Source organism: Dendrobates tinctorius, unplaced genomic scaffold, assembly GCF_039654945.1.
Source record: "Dendrobates tinctorius isolate UK_male_01 unplaced genomic scaffold, ASM3965494v1 ptg000016l, whole genome shotgun sequence".
NCBI lineage: Eukaryota > Metazoa > Chordata > Amphibia > Anura > Dendrobatidae > Dendrobates > Dendrobates tinctorius.
Genome location: NW_027361684.1, coordinates 54,585,641 through 54,611,633, shown reverse-complemented (window position 1 = coordinate 54,611,633; position 25,993 = coordinate 54,585,641). Strand labels below are relative to the sequence as shown.

At 44.1% G+C, this 25,993-nt stretch overlaps 1 protein-coding gene across 3 annotated transcripts in view; it reads right to left on the bottom strand.

The window, feature by feature from the left end:
• SH3KBP1 (SH3 domain containing kinase binding protein 1) overlaps positions 1-25,993 on the bottom strand; it is a 585,247-nt gene that overhangs the window by 464,081 nt on the left and 95,173 nt on the right. For 2 of the 3 annotated variants that reach the window (XM_073565874.1, XM_073565873.1), the window contains exon 2: positions 12,328-12,485. In XM_073565874.1, the coding sequence (XP_073421975.1) occupies positions 12,328-12,485 (158 nt within the window). Of the gene's footprint in view, positions 1-12,327; positions 12,486-25,993 lie in introns of those variants that run through there. The other variant, XM_073565875.1, reaches the window with a different exon arrangement.

The following is a 25,993-nucleotide window of genomic DNA, read 5'->3' as shown; positions in this document are numbered from 1 at the left end:
TGAGCTGGATAATGTCCTTAAGTAGAAGACACCACCATGGTATCAATAGTAAGTAAATATGCGCATATGCAATGACTGCTACATGAATGGAGTAGTAGATAAAAAGGTTAATTACCCATAGTGACTGCCCATGCTGTGGCCACTTTCCCCGACATGCATTTCGCAAGCTGTATCATCTCTTCCTCAGGGGGCGTGGCCTCAGAGTGGCAGAAGTAAGTACAGGACCTTCCAGGTCACATGACCGCAGGAAGGCCAATAGCTTGTGTTGTTTTTGCACATGCGCTTTGAGGTGCCAAGTAGGTCCTACAGCCAGCGTTCTCTCCCCTCCTACATACATAGTCACAGGGGGGGCAGGTGGCACCAAACCGCACCGTCTGTAGCCACGATGTGAAGTATGGAGAAAACGCTGGAGGACCAAAGGCACCAAAGAGTCACCGCAAAATAAAATAATAAGATAAAATAAGATATGTTAGTGTGAGTAAAGTGACTGAGTGATATGAAAAGTGAAAGTTGGGCAAAAAAAGATGAATAATGATATTGCTAAATAAACAATGAAAAATAATAAAAAAAACAGTGACTTTGTATGAATATACAATCTACTGCAATATACATACACATCATGCATAAATGACAAAATGTGCCAATATAAGTGCTAAGTGACATATTATATTATATAGAATTAGTTTACAAAACATACACAAATAATATATGTGAATTCATGGCGGGGATGGCGTCCGGGCCGCTGACCATGTGCAGTGCTGGTTACGCTACATTGATGATTTATTTATTACTAGTTGAAGAGCCCGGCGCTGCCCGGGCATAGTAACTAACTGTGGTTAGTTATAGCAAAATATAATTATCCTCCATCCCATAGTCCCGTGCCCATATACCCATCATACATATCCACGATCCCATAGGCCCGTGCCCATATACCCATCATACATATCCTCCATCCCATAGTCCCGTGCCCATATACCCATCATACATATCCTCCATCCCATAGTCCAGTGCCCATATATCCATCACACATCCTCCATCCCATAGTTCCGTGCCCATATACATATCCGCCATCCCATAGTCCCATGCCCATATACCCATCACACGTCCTTCATCTCATAGTCCCATGCCCATATACTCATCATACATATCCTCCATCCCATAGTCCCGTGCCCATATACCCATCATACATATCCTCCATCCCATAGTCCAGTGCCCATATACCCGTCACACATCCTCCATCCCATAGTCCCGTGCCCATATACATATCCGCCATCCCATAGTCCCATGTCCATATACCCATCACACATCCTCCATCCCATAGGCCCGAGCCCATATACCCATAATACATATCCTCCATCCCATAGTCCCATGCCCATATATCCATCATACATATCCTCCATCCCATAGTCCCATGCCCATATACCCATCATACATATCCTCCATCCCATAGTCGAGTGTCCATATACCCATCACACATTCTTCATCTCATAGTCCCATGCCCATATAGCCATCATACATATCCTCCATCCCATAGTCCAGTGCCTATATACCCATCATACATATCCTCCATCCCATAGTCCCGTGCCCATATACCCATCATACATATCCGCCATCCCATAGTCCCGTGCCCATATACCCGTCATACATATCCTCCATCTCATAGTCCCATGCCCATGCCCATATACCCATCATACATATCCGCCATCCCATAGTCCCGTGCCCATATACCCATCATACATATCCGCCATCCCATAGTCCAGTGCCCATATACCCATCACACATCCTCCATCCCATAGTCAACCATTATGACATCATAATGAGCGGCGGCAGGGCTTGCAACCTATGATGACATCAGCGTCACCAAGGCAATCATTATGACATCATAATGAGGGGTGGGGCTTGATACGCACACACTGTTTCCCCAGTATGCAAATAGGGGCATTGTGACATCATAATGAGGGGTGGGGCTTGACGCGCACACACTTTTTCCCCAGTATGTAGACAGGGGCAAAATTGTTTGGTGAATTGGAACGCGCAGGGTTAAAATTTCGCCTCACAACATAGCTTAGGACGCTCTCGGGGTCCAGACGTGTGACTGTGCCAAATTTTGTGGCTGTAGCTGCGACGGTGCGGATGCCTATCCCGGACATACACACACATACATACACACACACACATACACCCTTTGAGCTTTATAGTGTATATTAGATTTGGCAAGGTTCTGAGTTGCAATTACATGATTTCATGCAGCAACTAAAATCAAATAAATATAACATCAAATTGACTTCTACTATGAGTGAGATTTCCGTGGATTTCTAGGACATCAGAATTTTGGTGGATGAAAACTTTTTTTTACAAACGGTGTCCACAAGAAACCCACTTCTACCAATTCGTTGCTGCATGCCAGTTCTAGTCATTCTTTCAGTACTATTAGCGCCATCCAAGTTGGTCAATTTCTCAGGATGAGGCGGATCTGCTCTTCAGACTCTCGATTTGAGACACAGGCATTAGATCTCTGTGAGAGAGTCAAGGCTAGGGGTTACTCTAATCGGTGCATTAAAGCAGGATTGAATAATGCTAAAAAATGCTCACGTGATGTCCTACTAAAACCCAATATGGAAAGAAAGAAGAAAACAAATAATGAAAACCAATTTCAACATTTAATGGGGAATGGGCCACGATGAGGAAGTGACTTCAGAGGCATTGGAACATCTTAAAATCTGATCCAGCCCTTGCTAAGTACCTGACGGACCGACCTCTCATGACTTCAAGACGTAGTAATAACTTGAAAGATCATTTAACGAAAAGCCACTATGTCTCGGTGATGATACAAAGAAAAACCTTTTCGGTTCTAGTGGACCGATTAAAGGATGCTTCTCTTGTGGCCATTGTTTTGTATGTAAAAATATTGTTCGGACGTCAACATTTGAGTCTGTTAATGGTAAGAAGAAATTCTCCATCAAGCAGCATATTGTGACGGCCGTCTGCGAATCTGGGCTGTAGTAGAGACAGCACCCCGAGTAACCCTGAGACCCTTAACCCCTATACAGGGATCTGATATTGTAGCAAGGCCCAGGGGGTAGCTGTCTAGATTAGCAGTGGACCAGAGCAGGACGGCAGCCAAGGGGTCAAAACTAAAACCCGTAATCAAGGTCAGGAGGCAGGAGTCGGAGGCCGGAGGGCAGCAGAGGCACGAAATCAGCAGACAGAAGGAGAGTCAAAAGTCCAGGCCAGGGTCAGTAAAACCAGGAGGGCAGCAAGGTACAGAATCAGCAGGCAGGAGAGTCAGGAATCCAAGCGAAGGTAAGCGTAAAAAAATCGGAAGAGAGGCGGAGGTACAAAAACGCAGGCAATAGAATGGTCAGAAATCCAGGCTGAGGTCAGAGTTTTCACTATAGCAAATTACAAAGTAGCACGCAGGGGAACCAAGAATATATCCGGCGGCTTGCAAGACCAGTCCCAAGGTATTTGAGGGATCAGGTCCTCCCTCACAGGTTCCTGGACTGATGATGTAATTAGGACCCCCCCCCGGACCTGGCCAGATGGAGATGCAGTAAGCCCTACATGACTGACAGAGGGGCGGAGCCTGCGCCCACCAGATGCCTGCACAGGAGCCTCTTCTGTCACCACCCTCACCCTGGAGCGAACCACGGCGCCTCCCAGTGGCTGAGGCAGGAACAGCCATCCCTGGGTCTGACGGGGACGTGACAATCCGGCGCCTCCTAGTGGCTGAGACCAGAACCGCAGGCCCCGAGTCTGGCAGTGACGTGTCAGTCCGGCGCCTCCTAGTGGCCGAAGCCGGAACAGCAGGCCCTGAGTCTGGCGGCGACGTGACAGTACCCCCCCTTCTAAGACGGGCCTCCGGACCCTCAAAACCCGGTTTGTCAGGGTGAAGGAGGTGAAACCTTCTAATTAACCCCTTGGCATGGATGTCACCAGCAGGGACCCAGGACCTCTCCTCTGGACCATAGCCCTTCCAATGCACCAAATATTGCACGGACCCTCTCACTAAACGGGAATCAAGGATACCTTGGACTTTGTACTCCAAGGCACCCTTGACCAAGACTGGAGGAGGAGGGGACTGAACAGGATGAATTGGGGAGTGGTACATCTTGAGGAGGGATTTGTGGAAAACATTGGGTATTTTGAAAGACTGAGGGAGCTTTAAACGAAAGGCTACCGGGTTAATTACCTCTAAAATCTCATAGGGACCAATAAATCTGGGCCCCAGTTTGGCAGATGGTACCTTAAGTTTAATGTTCTTGGTAGACAGCCCAACTTTGTCCCCAACTCCCAGGTGCGCCCCCTTGGAACGTCGTTTATTTGCGGCCGAAACCTGTCTGACCTCGGAGCCTTTCAAGTTTGAGTTCACCTCTGACCAGATGGTCCTTAAGTGATGTATGGATTTCTCTACCCCCGGGAGCTCCGACATCTTTGCCGAAAATGAACCAAAATGTGGGTGTAAACCAAGATTGCAGAAGAACGGGGTGGTTTTGATGGATTCTTGGTATTGGTTATTTAGGGAGAATTCGGCTAACGGGAGATGTTCCGCCCAATCAGATTGATGTTCCGAGACATAGCAGCAGAGATACTGCTCTAGGGCCTGGTTAGTGCGTTCAGTTTGACCATTAGTCTCAGGGTGGTAAGCGGAGGAGAAGGATAATTCAACGCCAATGCGTTTGCAGAATGCCTTCCAGAATTTAGAAACGAACTGGGTTCCTCGGTCGGACACGATTTTCACCGGAGCGCCATGCAGTCGTATTACATGAGTGACGTACAACTTACTCAACGTTTCTGAATTAGGTAGTCCAGACAGGGGAACAAAATGGCACTGCTTACTGAACCTGTCTACCACCACCCAGATACATGTCTTCCCTTCTGAGGGCGGCAGGTCAGTAATGAAGTCCATGGAGCTGTGGGTCCATGGACTCTCTGGGGCAGGCAAGGACTGGAGCCAGCCGGCAGGCCGATTATGGGGAGACTTAGCACGAGCACAAATTTCGCAAGCTAGTACGTAATCTTTACAGTCCTTAACCACCGTCGGCCACCAAAAGTTCCTAGTCACTAGTCTGGCGGTATTATTAACACCAGGATGGCCTGCCAGGACAGAGTCATGCGACCCCTTCAGAACTTGTAGACGAAACGGGGCTGGAACGAACAATTTCTGGGGGGGCGTCGTGTCCGGGACTGGTTCTGAGGATCTACGGATCTCCTTCAGAAGGTCCAGAGACACAGCCGACACAACGATCCCATTGGCCAGTATTGGAACTGGTTCCGAGTCCTCAGCCTGTGAGGGGCAGAAACTTCGAGAGAGGGCATCAGCCCTTACATTTTTAGTCCCTGGACGAAACGTGATCACAAAGTTAAACCTTGAGAAGAACAAAGTCCACCTGGCCTGCCTAGGATTCAGTCTTTTAGCTGACTCCAAGTAGGTAAGGTTCTTGTCATCTGTGATCACTGTAACCTTGCGTTTAGCACCTTCGAGGAAGTGGCGCCATTCTTCGAAGGCCCACTTTATGGCCAACAATTCCCGATTCCCTATATCATAATTTTTCTCAGTAGGGGAGAATTTTCGGGAAAAGAAGGCACATGGCCGGAGTTGAGTGAGGGAGGCAGTGCCTTGGGAAAGCACTGCGCCTACCCCAACCTCAGAGGCATCAACCTCTACCACAAAGGGGCAGTCTAGCTCAGGCTGAATTAATATCGGGTTGGCAGAAAAACAATCCTTTAAAACAGAAAATGCTGAAGTGCCTCAGGCTTCCAATTAACCACGTCTGCCCCCTTCCGGGTCAGATCCGTGAGCGGTTTGGTGATCTCAGAGAAGCCTTTGATGAATTTACGGTAGTAATTAGTAAATCCGTACGGCAAAGTAACACGGGCGCTACCTATCCAAAAAACTCAGATGCAGCTGGTGAAGAGACAGGACTGTGTCGGCTCCTGTTATAAAATCTGAGCTAACCGTATATTTGTGAATCACACAAATAATTAGTAAATCCCAAGAATCGCTGCAGCGCTTTTAGAGTTTTGGGTTGTACCCATTCTCTAATGGGTCGGATCTTGGCAGGATCCATGCGAAACCCCTTAGCAGAAATCATGTACCCCAAAAACTTTATCTCCTCAGCCATAAAAACACACTTTTCCAACTTGGCAAATAGAGAATGTTCTCTAAGTCTCTGGAGCACAGAACGGACATGTTGCGTGTGTGTAAGAACATCAGCGGAGTAGATCAAGATGTCATCCAAATAAACCACTCCATATACCCCACAGATATCCCTGAAGATATCATTCACAAAGTGTTGGAACATGGCATGTACGTTACTTAACCCAAACGGCATCACAAGATACTCAAAATGACCAAGGGGCGTGTTAAACGCGGTTTTCCACTCATCTCCATCTCTTATGCGGACGAGATTGTAAGCTCCCCCGAGATCAAGCTTAGTGAACCAACGGGCTCCCAGTTGCTGATTAAACAGATCAGGGATGAGTGGAAGCGGATACTGATTTTTTACAGTAATAGCGTTCAGCTCACGATAATCAATACAAGGTCTGAGTCCACCATCTTTTTTTTCTACAAAGAAAAACCCAGCCCCTACAGGTGAAGTGGAGGGTCTAATAAAACCTTTTTGCAAGCTGTCTGCTATGTAGTCATTCATGGCTACACGCTCTGGACCAGAGAGGTTAAATATTCTCCCCTTAGGGAGACGAGAACCTGGGACCAAGTCTATAGGACAGTCATACTCTCTATGAGGAGGTAATTTCTCAGACTCCACTATGGAAAAGACATCTTCATAGTCCCTGAATGCGTATGGTATAAAGGGTGTTTTAATTTTAGTTTGGTTCACTGACAGCGACATACAGTGATTCTGACACTGTGGACTCCAGCGCACGATATCCCCTTGGTGCCAGTCAATAATAGGATTATGCTGGCGCAACCATGGCATACCTAAAACCACTGCATGTGATAAATTGTGAATAACAAAAAACGACATGTTCTGTGTGTAATGCCTCCACTGACATAGCAATTTCTGTAGTAACAAATTCCACTCCACCCTGGACAATAGATGTACCATTAATTGCAGTGGTTTGAATAGGGGCATTAAGCTTTAGCAAAGGTACACCAAGATTCTTTGCAAGCAAAAAATCCATGAAGTTGCCTGCGGAACCACAATCCACATAAGCCTTCACACACAGAGATTTCTTAGAAAATGAGAGTGAGACGGGTAACAAAAGTTTAGCCGCATTTGCAGGCAATACCTGAGCCTCTGGGACAGCACAACAAGAGCTGCCCAGACTCCGACGTCCCAGAAATGTGGATTTCTGACGCTCAGCATTTCCCTTGAAGTCTCCAGGCTGCAGAATGCTGGTATAGGAAGATGGGAGTGTTCCTTCAGGCTGTGCTCTGGAGCAGGTGTTAGGCCAGGAAATCAGCTCAGTCAGAAGAAGGAAGAAAAAAAAATTCAGGAGACTGCTTTTATATATGGACATATACACAAAAAGCAGTTTTTTGGACCGGATATAATGTGACGGCCGTCTGCGAATCTGGGCTGTAGTAGGGACAGCACCCCGAGTAACCCTGAGACCCTTAACCCCTATACAGGGATCTGGAATTGTAGCAAGGCCCAGGGGGTAGCTGTCTAGATTAGCAGTGGACCAGTGCAGGACGGCCGCCAAGGGGTCAAAACTAAAACCCGTAATCAAGGTCAGGAGGCAGGAGTCGGAGGCCGGAGGGCAGCAGAGGCACGAAATCAGCAGACAGAAGGAGAGTCAAAAGTCCAGGCCAGGGTCAGTAAAACCAGGAGGGCAGCAAGGTACAGAATCAGCAGGCAGAAGGAGAGTCAGAAATCCAAGCGAAGGTCAGCGTCAAAAAATCGGAAGAGAGGCGGAGGTACAAAAACGGCGGGCAATAGAATGGTCAGAAATCCAGGTTGAGGTCAGAGTTTTCACTATAGCAAATTACAAAGTAGCACGCAGAGGAACCAAGAATATATCCGGCGGCTTGCAAGACCAGTTCCAAGGTATTTGAGGGATCAGGTCCTCCCTCACAGGTTCCTGGACTGATGATGTAATTAGGACCGCCCCCCCTGGACCAGGCCAGATGGAGATGCAGTAAGCCCTACATGACTGACAGAGGGGCGGAGCCTGTGTCCACCAGATGCCTGAGCAGGAGCCTCTTCTCTGTCACCACCTTCACCCTGGAACGAACCACGGCGCCTCCCAGTGGCTGAGGCAGGAACAGCCGTTCCTGAGCCCGACGGCGGCGTGACGGTCCGGCGCCTCCTAGTGGCCGAGACCGGAACCGCAGGCCCCGAGTCTGGCGGTGACGTGTCAGTCCGGCGCCTCCTAGTGGCCAAAGCCGAAACAGCAGGCCCTGAGTCTGGCGGCGACGTGACACATATAACATGCAACACAACTCAAGTTATTTATTTTGCCATGTGTACCTGTCCTAAAATTTATATTGGACAAACCTCCAGGCGGTTGGGTACCCGGACACGGGAACACGTCCGTGATATTATGGCGGCTAAAACGGAAACTGACGTGTCACAATTAAAAACTTTGCCCCGGCATTTTCATATGTTCCATAAATGTAATCCCAAATTACTAACAGTCCGTGGCATTGAGCATGTACATTGTGTAATTAGGGGAGGGGACGTTAGACGTCTCCTCACCCAAAAAGAGTGCAAATGGATTTTCACATTGGGCACTATGGTGCCCAATGTGTTAAATGAAATTAATGGGTTTTCATTATTTTTGTAAAATATTTTTTGGGGTTATTGATCCTCTCTCCAGATGCTATACCTCCTTTTTAGTTGGTCTCTATGTTTTTAGTGTATTTTATTAATTTTTGTCATGTTGTGTGTTTTTTAAATGTTGTTATATGCCATTTGATATGTATACGTGACGGTGAATAATGACGGCTATCGGGCTTTATCTCTTGGAAAGCATGAGTCTATGAAGATCTTTTCATCACATGATTTATAATGAGAAGAAATATTGTGATATTGGACTTCAGCAGTCATGAGAATATTTTTGCATATATAATGTATATACATATTTCAATATGCGTATGATTAATATGTATTACTCATGTAGGATTATTGTACTTTAATCTCATATATGTCACTTAGCACTTTACCATTGCACATTTTGTGCATATGTATTTTTGCACATGTATTTAGCATATGTGTATTTTAATCATGCGCATGAATTCACATATATTATTTGTGTAGGTTTTGTAAACTAATTCTATATAATATAATCACTTAGCATTTATATTGGCACATTTTGTCATTTATACATCATGTGTATGTATATTGCAGTAGATTGTATATTCATACATAGTCACTGTTTTTTTTTGGTTTTTTTTTTCTTCATTGTTTATTTAGCAATATCATTATTCCTCTTTTTTTGCCCAACTTTCACTTTTCATATCACTCATTCACTTTACTCACACTAACATATCTTATTTTATCTTATTATTTTATTTTGCGGTGTCTCTTTGGTACCTTTGGTCATCCAGCATTTTCTCCATACTTCACATCGTGACTACAGACGGTGCGGTTTGGTGCCACCCGCCCCCCCGTGGCTATGTATGTAGGAGGGGGAAAGAACGCTGGCTGTAGGACCTTCCTGGCACCTCAGAGCGCATGTGCGAAAAACAACACAAGCTATTGGCCTTCCTGCGGTCATGTGACCTGGAAGGTCCTGTACTTATAGATCACTTCTGCCACTCTGAGGCCACGCCCCCTGAGGAAGCGACGATACAGCTTGCGAAACGCGAGTCGGGGAACGTGGCCACAGCATGGGCAGTCACTATGGGTAATTAACCTTTTTATCTACTACTCCATTCATGTAGCAGTCATTGCATATGCGCATATTTACTTACTATTGATACCATGGTGGTGTCTTCTACTTGAGGACATTATCCAGCTCATTTCATATGGAGGCTAGGTGAGCCAGGTTACATTGAATAGATCAGCTGTTTGTTGATTAAAGATTAACTCTTTCTGTCACCATTGTTCTGACTTGGTTACTCTTTGCTCTGTTCTGCTATTATGCTCTGCTTGTAGTCTGTGGCCATTAATCTTGTGGATCACGTATATCCATACATATTAACTGACATATAAAAAATATTTTATTGTACAATTTACTACTTATGTAATAGATGAATTTTTTTATTAATAAATACTTATTTTTTCATTGTATATGGTAAACTCATTTTTCTCCGTATAGTTTGCTATATATTTCTGAGTTTGCATATGTGAAATTTGGTTGATTTTGTGCTGGTACTTCTCATGTTAAATGGAAAAGTGTCTACTTTTCAACTTTTGATCTTTATTCTTTGTCCTGTGAATAAAATATGGCTATAAGAGATTTAGAATCATAGAATCATAGAATCGTAGAGTTGGAAGGGACCTCCTGGGCCATCTGGTCCAACCCCCTGCTCAAAGCAGGATTCGCTAAATCATCCCACTCAGATGTCTGTCCAGCCTCTGTTTGAAGACTTCCATTGAAGGAGAACTCACCACTTCTCGTGGCAGCCTGTTCCACTCATTGATCACTCTAACTGTCAAAAAGTTTTTTCTAATATCTAATCTGTGTCTCTTCCCATTCAGTTTCATCCCATTGCTTCTAGTCTTTCCTTGTGCAAATGAGAATAAAGTTGATCCTTCTACAATGTGACAGCCCTTTAGATATTTGTAGACAGCTATTAAGTCTCCTCTCAGTCTTCTCTTTTGCAAACTAAACATTCCCAAATCCTGCAACCTTTCCTCATAAGACAGGGTTTGCAGACCGGTCACCATTCTGGTCGCTCTTTTCTGAACTTGCTCCAGTTTGTTGATGTCTTTTTTAAAATGTGGTGCCCAAAACTGGACACAATATTCCAGATGAGGTCTGACCAAAGAGGAGTAGAGGGAAATAATGACTTCACGTGATCTAGACTGTATGCTTCTGTTAATACATCCTAGAATTGCATTTGCCTTTTTTGCTGCTGCATCACACTGTTGACTCATATTCAGTCTGTGATCTATTAGTATACCCAAGTCTTTTTCACATGTGCTGTCACTTAGCCCTATTCCTCCCATTCTATATATGCTTTTTTCATTTTTATTGCCCAGATGTAGTACTTTGCATTTCTCCCTGTTAAAAACCATTCTGTTAGTTGCTGCCCACTTCTCCAGTTTATTTAAATCTTTTTGAATCCTCTCTCTCTCTTCTCTAGTATTAGCTATCCCTCCTAGCTTTGTGTCATCAGCAAATTTAATCAGTTTACCCTCAATTCCTTCATCTAAATCGTTGATAAAGATGTTGAACAATACAGGGCCCAGGACAGAGCCCTGTGGTACCCCACTTGAGACATTCTTCCAACTGGATGTGCAGCCATTTACGACCACTCTTTGGGTCCGATCACTAAGCCAGTTATGAATCCACCTAACAGTTGCCTTGTCCATTCCATACTTAGTCATTTTTTCAATAAGGATTGTATGAGAGACTTTGTCAAATGCTTTGCTGAAGTCAAGATATACTATATCTACAGCATTTCCTTGATCCACCCAATCAGTGATACCGTCATAGAAGGAAATTAAGTTAGTCTGACATGACTTATTAGTTAGAAACCCATGCTGACTCTGTTTAATCACTTCATTCTTATCCAGGTATTGACATACATGATTTCCAAATCATTTCATTCTTTTTTTCTTTACATTTTACACAGCATCCCAAATTTTGGGGAAATTGAGGTTGGATGATTTTTTTTTATGCCATAACCCCTAAATGACTGTATAATTGGCTTAATTTGCAATTTGGGGGTGACAGACTGACACACATCAGCCAAAATTACTCTCTTGTGGCCTTATTCAGTGAACAGCCGTGTAGCTGTAGAAACATTGTCTAAAAAAACATGATGCTGCTTCTATAATTCTACTTGATTTAGGAGTGGCTGCAGTTAGCCACAATTTTTACATTCCACCATGTCACACTTACAGTGAACCAGATTGCTATGATATGGGGTGTTGTTTGTTAACGGCACCAATTGTTCCATTTCCACTGTGACCTCCCTAACTGTGAAAAGAATGTTGTTGACCCTGCACAAAAGAAACTACCTGTGACCACAAATTGTAGACTGGGACAGCTCAGATTACCATATTTTTACTGGCCTCTTGAGAGTAGGAACTATAGGATACTATCCATTAGAGGAGCAACAGCCCCATTTTCATGGGTGGAATGCAGTACAGCTTTAAGTCAATTTCCTTTCGGCTAGTCCCATTTTTCACTTTAACATAATTATAGTCTTCTAATTTTCTAGAGAAATATATAGTAGATACTCACTCTTACAAAGTTATCAGGGAAAAGTCCTCTCCTTCCTTTCAGCTCTCCTTCCCACCAACCGCCATCTTCTTTTTTGATTTTGGTGATGATGTCACCTGCCACAATAGTCAGCTCGTCATCATGCTGAGCCTTGTAGTCAAACTCCACAATCGCATCCACTGCAAAGAAATAAATAATATTAATTTGATAAAAATTACAGGAACAAAAACATTTCATTATTAGACTAATCCCTAAAAGTAAATTGTAATAAGACAAAAGAATAGATCTTCACTGTAAGTCTTCAAATCAGGGCATGTTCACACATGGCATTTTTGCAAAGTTTTTACTTGTGTTTTTCACCCATTTATTTGAATGGATGAAAAGCTTTACAAAAACGTTGAAAGAATTGTCGTGATGAGCCCTAAATCTGTGGATAAAAAAAGTTTGTATGTGAGATTTCAGAAATCTAATTGATTATGCTGGTACTGTAAAATGCTGAGAATTTTACGTCCGGAAAAAAAAACTGCATAACAATGTGATGGGTGTGGAATGGACTGTCACGTTCCTACCCTTGAGGACACCGATCGCGTTGTGTGTAGTATGTCTTGCGTCTGTTATATATGTACATTGTGTCATGTGATATGTTATTGTGTGATGTAGTAATGTAAGATAAGTAAAGTTGGTAATGTATAGTGTAGGACATAGTGTACAGGACTTAGGACATTAGATAGGTAGGATAAGATAGTGACTATAATTAGATAGTGATGTTAGTGTAAGGATAGAGTTAATGTTCAGGACTAGCCCATAGTGGTAGGAGCTTAGTGATCGGGCAAGTGACTGCTACATGTAGTTGGTTAGATAGGGACAAGTTCAAGTAGGAAGGGTATGTGAGCAGTGCTGCCATTGACGGTAAACTACAGAATAGACTAAGGGACAAGGGAGTAGCAACCTTAAAGTGACTGAAGAGACAGAGTGGCCTTCCACCAAAAAGGGTTCCTTAGAGAGGACGACATATCACGAGCTTGCAAAACGCTGAAGGTGACAGACCTAAACAGGACTGAGTTCATGGGACTAGTGGGGGTCCCGAGCGGTAGATTCAGGGTGCCAGTAGTAGAAGAAATAGGATGCAGTACCGCTGAGCACGTAGACAGCTTTGCAGACAAGGACTGTGGTGACAAGCTAGACTGTGATGAAGCAGGGTGAAACAGTGTGCTTCACCGGCCCTGGAGTAGACTACAGTGGAAGGATAATTTGTATCCGCTACCCCTTGTATATAACCCTTACCAAATTACCGTTCAGTAAAAGCTGTTACAGAATGGGAGTCTTCTTTATTGAACTGTGGAACATATGGTTCTGGCCGTCCAACACCATCGGCTATAGGCGGCTTGCACAGGCAAAAGGTCCTCACAACACCATCATCAACACAAAACCAGGACACACTCTTTCATGTAGTGCGCCGGGGCGTCACAGGAGAAGACGAGTGTCTCCCCCCGCAGCTGCTGCCCTGCACCACGCTACATTATCACAGTAAAAAGGCCATAATCATACAGGAACCTTCAAGTGTTACATCTTTACTTTCCTTATGAATGTACAAAAATATAATTGCCATTTATTGTGAGCGAGCATCATTGCAAGATATGTATGAATAGAAAGCAGCAACCTCCTTTTACTTGCATGTGCTGTATTCAGACTTCTACGTGCATCTCAGCTGAAAACTTCCAGGATTCCTTTCAGACTCAAAGTCAAAGCAGAAGTTGAACTGGTAATTGGCATTCAGGTTTTTATTCGAGGGTGGTCTGTAGATCACATTGTGTAGAGAAAAAAAAATAGCAGGAGCTCAGCTATTAGGAATGTATCTGACAACCAGCTTGATGACTGTAGAATTGTGAATACAGCTCTGAAGTATAATACAGCACCAAATAAGTCATGCATTTACAAAGTGCGATTCAACTCTACATTTAGATTCTTCATACGTATAAACTATAAAATGCTGTTCAGTGTTTCAAAGGCTCAATTGTGTATTTATTACCACCCAGTCAAAAAGACAAAAGTGAAGAATTTATAGAATAATTTCTTGCTGATGGTGATATTTTTTGTAACCAGACTATATGGAAACCCTTGCCTTGTTTTATTAACACCTGTGTCTGCAAACAAGTCTTGTAAATCGAAGCAAATGTTTTATTCTTTATTTAGTGATTGCAGGCTTGTGTTTTCCCTGAAATTGTGCTGTTCATTTTACAAAAAAAAAAATGGAAAAACTCAATACTACTTTTTTTTTCTATACGCTTTTTTCAATTTAATTCTGTGTGACTAATGTAAGGACAACTTGCAACATGACATTTATATGACTGCACCTATTTGTTACTACTAGTGCCGAATCAGAAATTTGTGGTGCTGGAAATCACCGCGCAATGTGAAAAGGGTTTACCATATATTGTGAATCTGTGAGAAGGAGATGGGGTGGGCCAGCAATGATAGCATTATAAACTATCTAATGGAAGCAGAATTCCTCGATAAGAATTCTACCTTCAGAACTTTGACATAAGAACTTTACGGCCATGCACAATGTTGAGAATTTAAATTTTAGAGAAATGCTAAACATAAGTATTAAATTTGGAAGCAGATAGAGAATTAGTTTAAAGGCATGAGACACTGTACTGTATGTATAGAAATGTTACATCTCTACAACAAAATTATTTTTTTTTAAACCAAACATAAAATAGCTTCTAACATATAAAACAAATATCAGGAAAGCATGCATCATTTTTCAACAGACTCCATACTCCTATAACGAAGGAGCCCAAATCAAATATCAGCCCAGATTGTGGATCATGGAAACTGAGTAATAGCTTTGCTTAAAATGAACATCAATAAATTGGATGTGTATTCATTACGAATGTTTGCACAAGTTCTGAAATCAGCTCATCAGTCATTTTTACAAATAATAAACACGAGCTTCTTCAGAGTCCTAAGTGATACGGTTAAATTATAAATGAAGCCGTGAACAGTCTCGTACATGCCAGACTTTACAGACTGAAAGCTGTCTTAATACAATAAACAATTTCATAGCAAGTCTGTCTGGCAGAAGAAATTCACTATGTAGCCATGTTTATATCAAATTGGATTGTACGAGCTGTGAATGTTGCCAAATTTATAGGAGCTTTGCAAATTTTATATTGCCCTTTAATAAGTTGGTAAGTTTAAATGGGTTTTCCCAGAAATGAAAAATATCACTCATCAACCAACTAGGTGATAAATGTTCTGCTGGGATCCCTAGCAATCACTAGAACAGGTGTGCTGATCCACACCCCCCCACCTCCGTTTTTTGTCTATTTTCTTCACTGCTTCACAGTTGAAAAGAGTGGCATGGTCACGTTCTGTATGATCGCTGCCGCTCAATGACATATCTATGGGACTGATGGAGATTGTTGAACACTTAATGAAGTGACGGGGTCATGAATTAACATGCCATGCAATACCACCTGCAGTGAGGAGGAACAGGAGATGAAGATTCCCCCGTTCTATTGATACTTGTTGGTCTCAGCAGTGGGACCAAAGGAAATGATGATGTCATGCACAGTGTAGGAAAGACTAAGTGCAACACGAAGGGAAGAGGGGCAGGGAGCCCAACACTAGGGAAGGGGGGAGTTCAGACCCCTAGGAAGATCTAAATTCACCCTGTCTGCCCTAAACTTCCTTATATAGGTTCTGCACCTATCGCCAAACAGGAACCTAATCCTTGCCTGACCCTGACGATAAGACCTACTTAGGGAATGATGGGGTGAGCACTAATCGATCTCCACTACCACTAAAGACAGCTGGGATAGACGAACAAGGGGAACACTTATCTTGAGAAGACTCGGAGACGTAACACAGACGTTCTCCAGCAACACCAAAGAGGAAGATAGCTGAATACTATAGCTCCAAGCCTCAACAGGGGGAAATTTAAATATCACTGGCAACTTCCAGCAGCAGGCTGGTAGTCTGTAAAGGCTAGGGTCCAGGTGTGTCAATTAGAGCCGGAGAAAGGTTGCCACTTGGTCAAAGAGTCAGAAGGGTTAAGAAAGTGCCTGCAACCTAGAGACCTTCTGCAGCTAGATGGAATGCGACTGTCTGCGGCCTCTGACACACTTGTGACAGATGATAAGTAATAAATGTTTGAGGTTATTCTTAGAGAAAATCCCTTTAATGTTGTTTGAGTTGAACTATACCTTTTGTATAAAGGCCTATAACAATGAACTCATCACAATGTATTCACGGCTCAGTCCCGCAGGGATGAGCTGTCACCTGTCACGAAGCTAAAACCGTTGGTTTAGACAATGAAACTTTCCCATTGCTGCTAGATGCCCAATTTAAAAACATCAGATATGAGTCTTAGTCAAATTCTTTGTTCCAAAACAGAGTTCAGCAATATACTGATGTGTCAGTGTTAATGCGCTACTAAAACACCTAGATATTTCCAGTTTGCATTTTGGCCCCATCTCTTCTTATAGAGAATTCTATCATCCCACTAGAAATTAGAGCTTGTGAATTATGAGCATTGCTAAAAGCTAATGGGAGTTTCATGTTCTTTTTGGCTGCTAATATAAACTGCAGCTGCATCCTCCACATGCCACCTGTATCTGCCCTACGACTCATAGATATTCTTGCAACTTCACAAAAACTAGATTTCTTTATGAAAAAGCTTGGTCTCTCCTGTATACAAAAGGTATTTTATCTATCTAATATATAAAGCTCAAGTGTGTGTATGTATGTATGTATGTATGTATGTGTGTATGTGTGTGTGTATGTCCGGGATTGGCATCTGCACCGTCGCAGCTACAGCCACAAAATTTGGCACAGTCACACGTCTGTACCCCAAGAGCATCCTAGGCTATATTGTGAGGTGAAATTTTAACCCCGCGCATTCCAATTCACCAAACAATTTTTTGCCCCCTTCTACATAATGGGGAAAAAGTGTGTGTGTGTCAAGCCCCGCCCCTCATTATGATGTCATAATGGTTGCCATGGCGACGCTGATGTCATCATAGGTTGCAAGCCACGCCGCTCATTATGATATCATAATGGTTGACTATAGGATGGAGGATGTGTGATAAGTATATGGGCACTGGACTATGGGATGGAGGATATGTATGATGGGTATATGGGCACGGGCCTATGGGATGTGGATATGTATGATGGGTATATGGGCACGGGACTATGGGATGGCGGATATGAATGATGAGTATATGGGCACTGGACTATGGGATGGAGGATATGTATGATGGGTATATGTGCACGGGCCTATGGGATGGTGGATATGTATGATGGGTATATGGGCACGGGACTATGGGATGGTGGATATGTATGATGGGTATATGGGCACGGGACTATGGGATGGAGGATATGTATGACGGGTATATGGGTATGGGACTATGAGATGAAGGATGTGTGATGGGTATATGGACACTCGACTATGGGATGGCGAATATGTATGATGGGTATATGGGCATGGGACTATGGGATGGAGAATATGTATGATGGGTATAAGGGCATGGGACTATGGGATGGAGAATGTGTGATGGGTATATGGGCACTCGACTATGGGATGGAGGATAGGTATGTTGGGTATATGGACATGGGACTATGGGATGGAGAATATGTATGATGGGTATATGGGCATGGGACTATGGGATGGAGAATGTGTGATGGGTATATGGGCACTCGACTATGGGATGGAGGATAGGTATGTTGGGTTTATGGGCACGGGACTATGGGAAGGAGGATAATTATAATTTGTTCTAACTATCCACAGTTAGTTACTATGCGCGGGCAGCGCCGGGCTCTTCAGCTAGTTTCCATTAAAATTACATTTATGATCATGAAAAAGCCCCAATAAAGCATTCATTTGAATTTCACAGCTTAAGCCCTTCCACTGATAACCTCTACAGTATAGATGATATCTGCTCTCCAGATGACATATCAATAATGAGTGCACTTGGGCAAATGGGGAATCTGCAGAATCACATGAAATCATTTGTGCAATTTGCAGATTCATAAATCACAATTATTAATATTTTTATATACAATTCTTAGAAAATGTTCTCCTTACATGCACTGTTAACTTCAAAGGATTACAAAAGCGAATAGCCGGCATACGGAAAATGTAGCAAAGCAAGAAGCAGGACCCATAGAAAATGCTGCAGTTGCACAGCTGCTCAGGAAGTTATATCTTTGTCTGGCAATGGACCCAGATTCAATAATGAGCTCCAGACATTCACATTTGGTCTCTGCTGTGACTGCCAAATCCCATATATCTGCTAGACTACTGAAAATCCAGCTTCCCTTAAAGTAAAATGAAATTTATAGGATCATGGTGTACAAGCTTTGTCCTTACACATACAGTAAGACTGGTGCTACACAGGGACCTTGGCCACAATAGACATTGCTCGGCCAGAGATTGTACTGTTCCATTGCTAAATTGTGACGCATGTGGTTGTGTTGCAACCAGCAGACAGTGCCATATAAGCAGCCAAAATCAAAATCATTAGCTAAAACACCATGAATATTGAAGGAGAAAGACTGACACACTGTACTTTTAAAATAATTGTGTGCTTGAGGATGGGACTCGTGGTCCAGACTTATAGAGGTAATAACTAGAGATGAGCAAATCATTCAAGGTTCAGTTCGGTTCGCCGAATGTTTAGACGTTCGTCGAACGTACCCGAACCCCATTAAATTCAATGGATGTTCAAACCAAACGTATAAACAACACCTTAAGGGGTGACAAAAAAGCTTCCCAAACAGCTTAAATTGAGGGAAGACACCATGAAAAGTGGCATCAATTGACCCACAGTAGAAATTTGCAAATGGCATAGCAGCAGTCAGCCATGGGCCATGCATGAGGTATCAGGGTCTGGGCCAGAATTTACAGATTTGAAATGAAGTTTCAACGAGGACGTGGTGGTTAAAGGGAATCTGTCACCCTTTTTTTGCCCTATCAGCTGCTGGCATTGACATCAGGGGCTTATCTACAGCACTCTGTAATGCTGCAGATAAGCCCCTGATGTAACCTGAAAGAGAAGAAAAACACATTAGATTATACTCACCTCTCCCGACGCCTGTGCACTGCAGGACTCTGCTCTGCCCTCAACAAGGCAGAGCAGTGCACCCGCGCCGGAGCCACTACAGGAAGGGAAGAAGAGGACGGCATCGTATGAAGATGGGAGGCGTTGAACCGGACCGTGACACCCATCAGACCGGACCGCCCCCTCCGGTGAGTATAATCTAACGTGTTTTTATCTTTCAGGTTACATCCGGGGCTTAGCTACAGCATTACAGAATGCTGTAGATAAGCCACTGATGTCAATGCCGGCAGCTCATAGGGCAAATAAAGGGTGACAGATTCCCTTTAAGGGAGAGGTGTTAGCCTTCTTAGCTGGTAGCCCTGATACTTCATGAAACACCTCCATTTATTTTTTTTCAGCCACACTGAGATGGCACAAACATTAGTTGCATACAATACTATTGGAAGAAAAATGCAAGGAAACTAACACAGGTAGTTGGCTGAAAGTAAGTGATGGCCTGCCTGCCTAGGAGCCCTACTTACAAAGGCAACCCACCAGATGGAGACCCAACATGGAGTCTCCACATTTTAAAAATTTCCACAGAACAGAAATGGTCACGACCAACAGTTGTTAGTCCAGCAGACGGCACAACAAACACCAACAACGGGATGGAAAAAGGGAGAAGAAGGCCCTAACAATAGGGAACGAGGGATGGGGCACCTCCTACCACATTCTGTGCCTATTCCTTAGCTCTCCTAACGCCCTATGCAGGTCCTTCCCCCGCCACCGTCACGTGCCTCATCCCTAGCTGTCACCTCACTATACCCTGGATAGCGCACTGACCAGTAAGGAAGCTAGCCTTACCACTGCAGATGATGTAAACACAGGGAGTAGTGACAAGCACAAGACAGACAAAGATGGGAATAAGAAAACTTAGCTTTCAAGCTTCTGCTGCAAGCTCCACACAGCGGAAGATACCGATCCAGGACCTCAAACAACTGATACACGCTGGCACCAGAGAGCACCCACTTCATCGGCTGGTCTCCAGGAAAAACTATCACCAACGAGCTGCCCTCGATCGCTGTAAACCACCCTCCCATGGCACCCTCCTGTGCAACAACCGACCGGAAATTTGAGATATTGTTCTTCCTTCCGCATCCTCCTCTGCTTCCACCTCTTCCTCTGGAACCACCACCTACTCATACCGACTATTCAAAGTGTACGTCAGCAAGTACATGACTGGATTAGTGATGTTCATGACGGCATCATAAGCGCTAACCATCTTAGTAGCCATTTCAAAACTGTGCAAAAGGGTGCAGAGGTCCTTCATCTGTGCCCATTCCGCAAGTGTGATTTGCACCACGTCCGTACTGCGTTGGCCCAGGCTATGCAAAATGACATACTGCACCAGGGCTCAACGCTGCTGGCACAGTCGCTGCAACATGTGCAGAGTGGAATTCCACTGTGTAGGAACATTGCAAATCCAACGGTTAAACAGTAGGCCAAAAGACTTCTGTAGCGATGCAAGTCAATGACCTGAGGAGTGAGCTCATCGGACGTGAGAACACAGCGACCGTGCTTTCTGCAGCAGTTCATCCAGGCAAGGATAGTGGCAAAGAAATTGCTATACCACCAGGCTGAGGGCGTGCGCCATGCAAGGCACGTGTGTGAGGTTGCCCCAGCATAGGGCTGCCTCCAGGTTCAGGGGAGACTGTCCACAACTCTTGAGCTGTGTGACTGCAATCTCCAAGGCATAATAATTTGAACACTGCCTGATTGCGGTGAGCCATGGCTGCGCAGTACTGAGGTGGGGGGAATCAATCTGCACTGCTGGAACATGTGTCTGATTAAGGGAGGGGTTGAGGGCACAGGTGGAGGCCCAATAGGAGGTGGAGCAGCCAGAAGCAGTGGAGGAAGTGTTAGATACAGAGGTTTGTCCCACAAGCCTTGGGGATTCAAAGACTTGTGGAGGAACCCCTTGACCGCCTACCCCCACAGCATCCAGTCACCAAGTGCTGAGTCAGCGAGATGTAAAGCCCCTGCCCAAATTTGCTCGTCCAGGTGTCAGTGGTGAAATGTTTCAGGGAACATGTGGTGTTGTCTGTGACATGCTGGTGCAGCACAGGGTCAGCTTTCTTAGAGAAGTAAAGGAGACCGGGCTGTGGAGGATTGCGACAGCCATCAACTTTCTGAAACTGTCTGTATCTACCAGGCGGAAAGGCAGCATTTCCGTGGCCAACAGATTGGAGATGGTGGAATTCAAACTCTTAGCTTTGGCATTTGTAGGACGAAACATTCTTTTACGTGATCCCAACACCAGGAACGAGGGCAGGTTGCTGTGCTGAGAGAAGGTGGAGTATGGAGAACAGGCCAAACTACTGGACTGTGAATGAAGTGCAGGAAGAGATGTTATGCTGGATTGAGAAAACTGTGTTGTGCTAGGTGACACAAAAACAATAGTCATGTCCACTTCCGTGACAGCTGGCGGGTTCTCACTCCCCCGACTGTAGGGGGTAAACAAGTAGAGTTTCTGATGCCAGAGACCTGTGTGTAAAGACTTGGCACGGTGACTTAGGAGGAAGAAGCAGCAGATGTGGTTGATAAGACGGACGGTGGTTGGGGAGTCCTGCTAGTTTGCATTTTAGTGCACTGAGATTCCCACACTAAGGCATGTTGATCGCACATGTGCCGGTTCATGAATATAGTTGTCAAATTGCAATTTTTGTCTCTACTGAGTTTTTATCTTGCAAATTTGGCAGATAATGTGAGTTGGGCGATCCTTTGTAATATCAAAAAAGACCCAGGCTAGGCAAGCCCTGCCGCCCTTGCAAACTGCACACTTGCGACCGATGCTGGCTACAGCCAGAGTTGGGACTAAGGCGGAGTTCACACGTGGCGTTTTTTTCGCGTTTCCGCGGCGGTTTTAACCGCACGATTTTGCCGCGAAAACGCGAAAAATAAGCATCCCATGCATTCCTATAGGATTCCGCAATTCTGTGCTAATGCTGCGGTTTTTACCGCGGCGGAATCGCTTCGCGGTAAAAACGCAGCATGCTCATTAATTTTGCAGAATCGCGGCGATCCCACACCCATAGGAATGCATTGTTCCGCTTACTTCCCGCATGTGGCTGTGCACACCATGCGAAAAGTAAGCAGAACAATTGCGGATGGTACCCACGGTCTGGAGGAGAAGAGACTGTCCTCCGGGCTTTGGGTACCATATCCCTGTAAAAAATAGAATTTAAAATAAAAAATGGTGTTATTCTTACCTTCCAACGTCCCGCGCAGCCTTCCTGCCTCTCTCCACTCTCTCGTTCCCAGTAACCCTTTGCGAAAATGCCCGCGATGACGTCTGTTCTCGTGGGATCGCAAAGTCTTGCGGTCATTCGCGCGACGTCATCGCGAATTACTGCGAGATGTCGCGATCCCGAGAGAACGTACGTCATTGCGGGCATTTTCGCAAAGGATTACTGGGAACGAGAGCGTGGAGAGAGGCGGGAAGGCTGCACGGGACGTCGGAAGGTAAGAATAACACCATTTTTTATTTTTTTTATTATTTTTTACATTTTATCTTTTACTACTGATGCTGCATAGGCAGCCTCAGTAGTAAAAGTTGGTCACACTTGTCAAACACTATGTTTGACGAGTGTGACCAACCTGTCAATCAGTTCTCCAAGCGATGCTACAGATCGCTTGGAAAACGCGAGCATTCTGCAAGCTAATTACGCTTGCAAAATGCTAGTTTTTCCACGGGAAAATCGCGGGAATTTAAAATGTGATTTTCCCGCGGAATGGCATTCCGGAACTCTCGCGGTAATTTCCGCGAGAGTTCCGCTACGTGTGAACTTAGCCTTAGGATGCAGTGCTTGTCGTGGTTGCACCACTTCATATCTGCTTTCCTCTTCTGGATTGTGTGAATCCTTGGAGTAGTCCTTTCATGTCCATGGAATAGAATGGGTGAACAGCTCTGCATACTCGCCCATCTGTGCCTCCCCACAGTCAGTTGGGTGTTTGGAAATTTGTGACGTGGGGGGAAAAAAGGGTGATTGGGGTGCCACCTCTGAGGAGTGTACAGTGTGTGATGTTAAGGTGAAGGAAGAGGAGAAAAGGCCACTTGATAAAGCGCTTGCCATCCACTGGAGCACATGCTCTTTCTGGCCCTCATCTAAAAGGCATACCGCTGTGCGGCTGCCAAAGAAATGGCGTGGAGTAGTCCATCCATAACAGATGTTGTCAGTGGTCTTTAGATAGGATGAGACTGCTTGTTCTGTTGCACTTTCATTAATATTTACACCTAACCCAAGTACTGTACATGTTGAACACCAAACCTATTCCTCCTTTCAGCACTTCCTCACTTTTTCCCCACTCATGCTGTATGTATACTTCCCCTCTTGTAACCTGCTGATTCACAACCTTAGGCCCACACCTGTAAGTCACCTGTCAGTAAATGAACAATCACTATTTATTTTCTTAAATAGTGTGCCTGAGCAACACTGTTATATTTAATGATTTTTAAAAGGAAATGTGGCCTTCTTATTTCTCACTACAACACAATTTTATCACAAACTATTGGGATTAGCAAATTGGGCCTCATGGCTGCACTCCAATATTAGACCTAACGATTTTTAAGTGGAAATCTGGCCTTCTGATTTCTCACTGAAATACGATCTGGATTAGCAAATGGGGCCTCTTGAGACTGATACACAGTTTTTGCACAATCTAGATAGATGCTGGAAGATCGATTTCACACAGGACAGAATCCTATCTAGCTGACAGCATTAGCAGGAGTGGCTTCTCTGCACTGTGACACTGAGAAAATGGCGCCAGCAACACAAGATGTCCGCTTTTTATATTACTAGGGACATGTGACTTCGGCAGCCAATCACAGAAAACCTTAAGTCATTTTGTTGTGGGTGGTTTCTGTGCCCTGATTGGCTGCCGGAATGTACACACATTAAGTTATTAACCCCTTCACCAGCTTGGGTTTTTCCATTTTTGAGTTTCTGTTTTTTTGTTACTAAATGCTAAAACTAAACTGCAATTATGATTCTCCAGGTCATTACGAGTTCGTAGATACCAAACATGTGTAGGTTTTTTTGTATTTAAGTGGTGAAAAAAAAATCCAAAGTTTCTAAAATAAAAAAGTTGCGTATTCCAAGACCCGTAGCTTCTCCATTTTTAGTGATTTGGGGGTGGCTGAGGGCTTCATTTTTGTGTGCTGGGCTGATGTTTTTATTGATACTATTTTGGTGTAGATACGATCTTTTGATCGCCCGTTATTGCAATGTTGCAACGACCAAAAAAAAGTAATTCTGGTGTTTTGTTTTGTTTTTTATTCGTTGTGTCCTTTACCAGAGTAATTCTTTTTATATATTGATAGGTCTGGCGATTCTGAACTTGGCGATGCCAAATAGGTGTATTTTTTTTTAATTATTATTATTGTTTTATTTTTAATGAGGCAAATGAGGGTGATTTATAAACATATATATATATTCTATTCTTTTAATATTTTTAAAAACATTTTTTTTACTTTACATTTGCTTCAATAATCTCTATCAGAGACTAGAAGCTGCGATTATCCGATTGCCTGTGCTACACACAGCAGGGCTTTAGCCTTGCTCTGTGTAGCAGAAATGCTCACTTGCTATGAGCGCCGACCATTAGGCAGCACTCATAGCTATCCAGCAATGACAACCACAGAGCTCTGCGACAGACATGTTAACAGCCGTGGGTGGATCGCGATTCCACCCGCGGCTGGGGCACATGTCAGCTAATGCCGAATTTGAGATTGGCGGACGTTTTCCAAACACGTTTTCTTATCTCTAGTAGGAGCCTCAACACCACAAAGATAATGAGACTGTAGGTCTTGCGGCAGTGTAAATTTATTAGGAGTCAAAAACAGATTTAGTCCAATGTTTCGACCAGAAGCGGGCTTTGTAAAGTACCTCTTTTGCAGGTGCAGGTAGGCAGAAATAGTAGAGCAATAACGTAAATCACAAGATCTCTTTTTCATTTCAAGGAGGCCCTGTGTGGAGCAAGAGCCGGGAATCAGGAAATATGCCAAGCAGGGTGTAAGTCGTGGGCTGCTTATGAGTGTCATGCCTTTTTTTTTACAAGCGTTTATTGGATAGGCGCTTCTTTATGCAGACCGTGCTTTTGCTGGATTTCTAAACTACACCAAGCAGCACAAGCTGATGTTAAAAATGTGAATATTTACTCCTGTGCCCCATGCAATCAGCCTCTGAGAGCAGGATATCCTGTGGTTGGCATTTAGTGCATTAATCTAATGAAGCATCTAACATACAATCACACACAAAGCGGATAAGAGGTACTGGACATAATAGCATGAGGAAGTACAGGCGAAATGCAGCAAAAATTATTATGTACAGGTTAAGCCCCTATGCCAGTTAGAAAATATCCACTTTCCAAGGGAAACTCATATTTGCTGCAGTGTGGGCTCCCTATTGTAGCGGAAGGTCCATGGTCTTCATTAAATACCATCTTATCCTGCTGGCCCAATTAATCAGCGCAATGGCGACACAGTGACCAGTCACAACCTAAAAAAAAAAAATACATATTCTCACAGTATCCGAATCACGAAATGTTACAGCAGCTACAGAACCAATGCCGGAGCTTCCCCG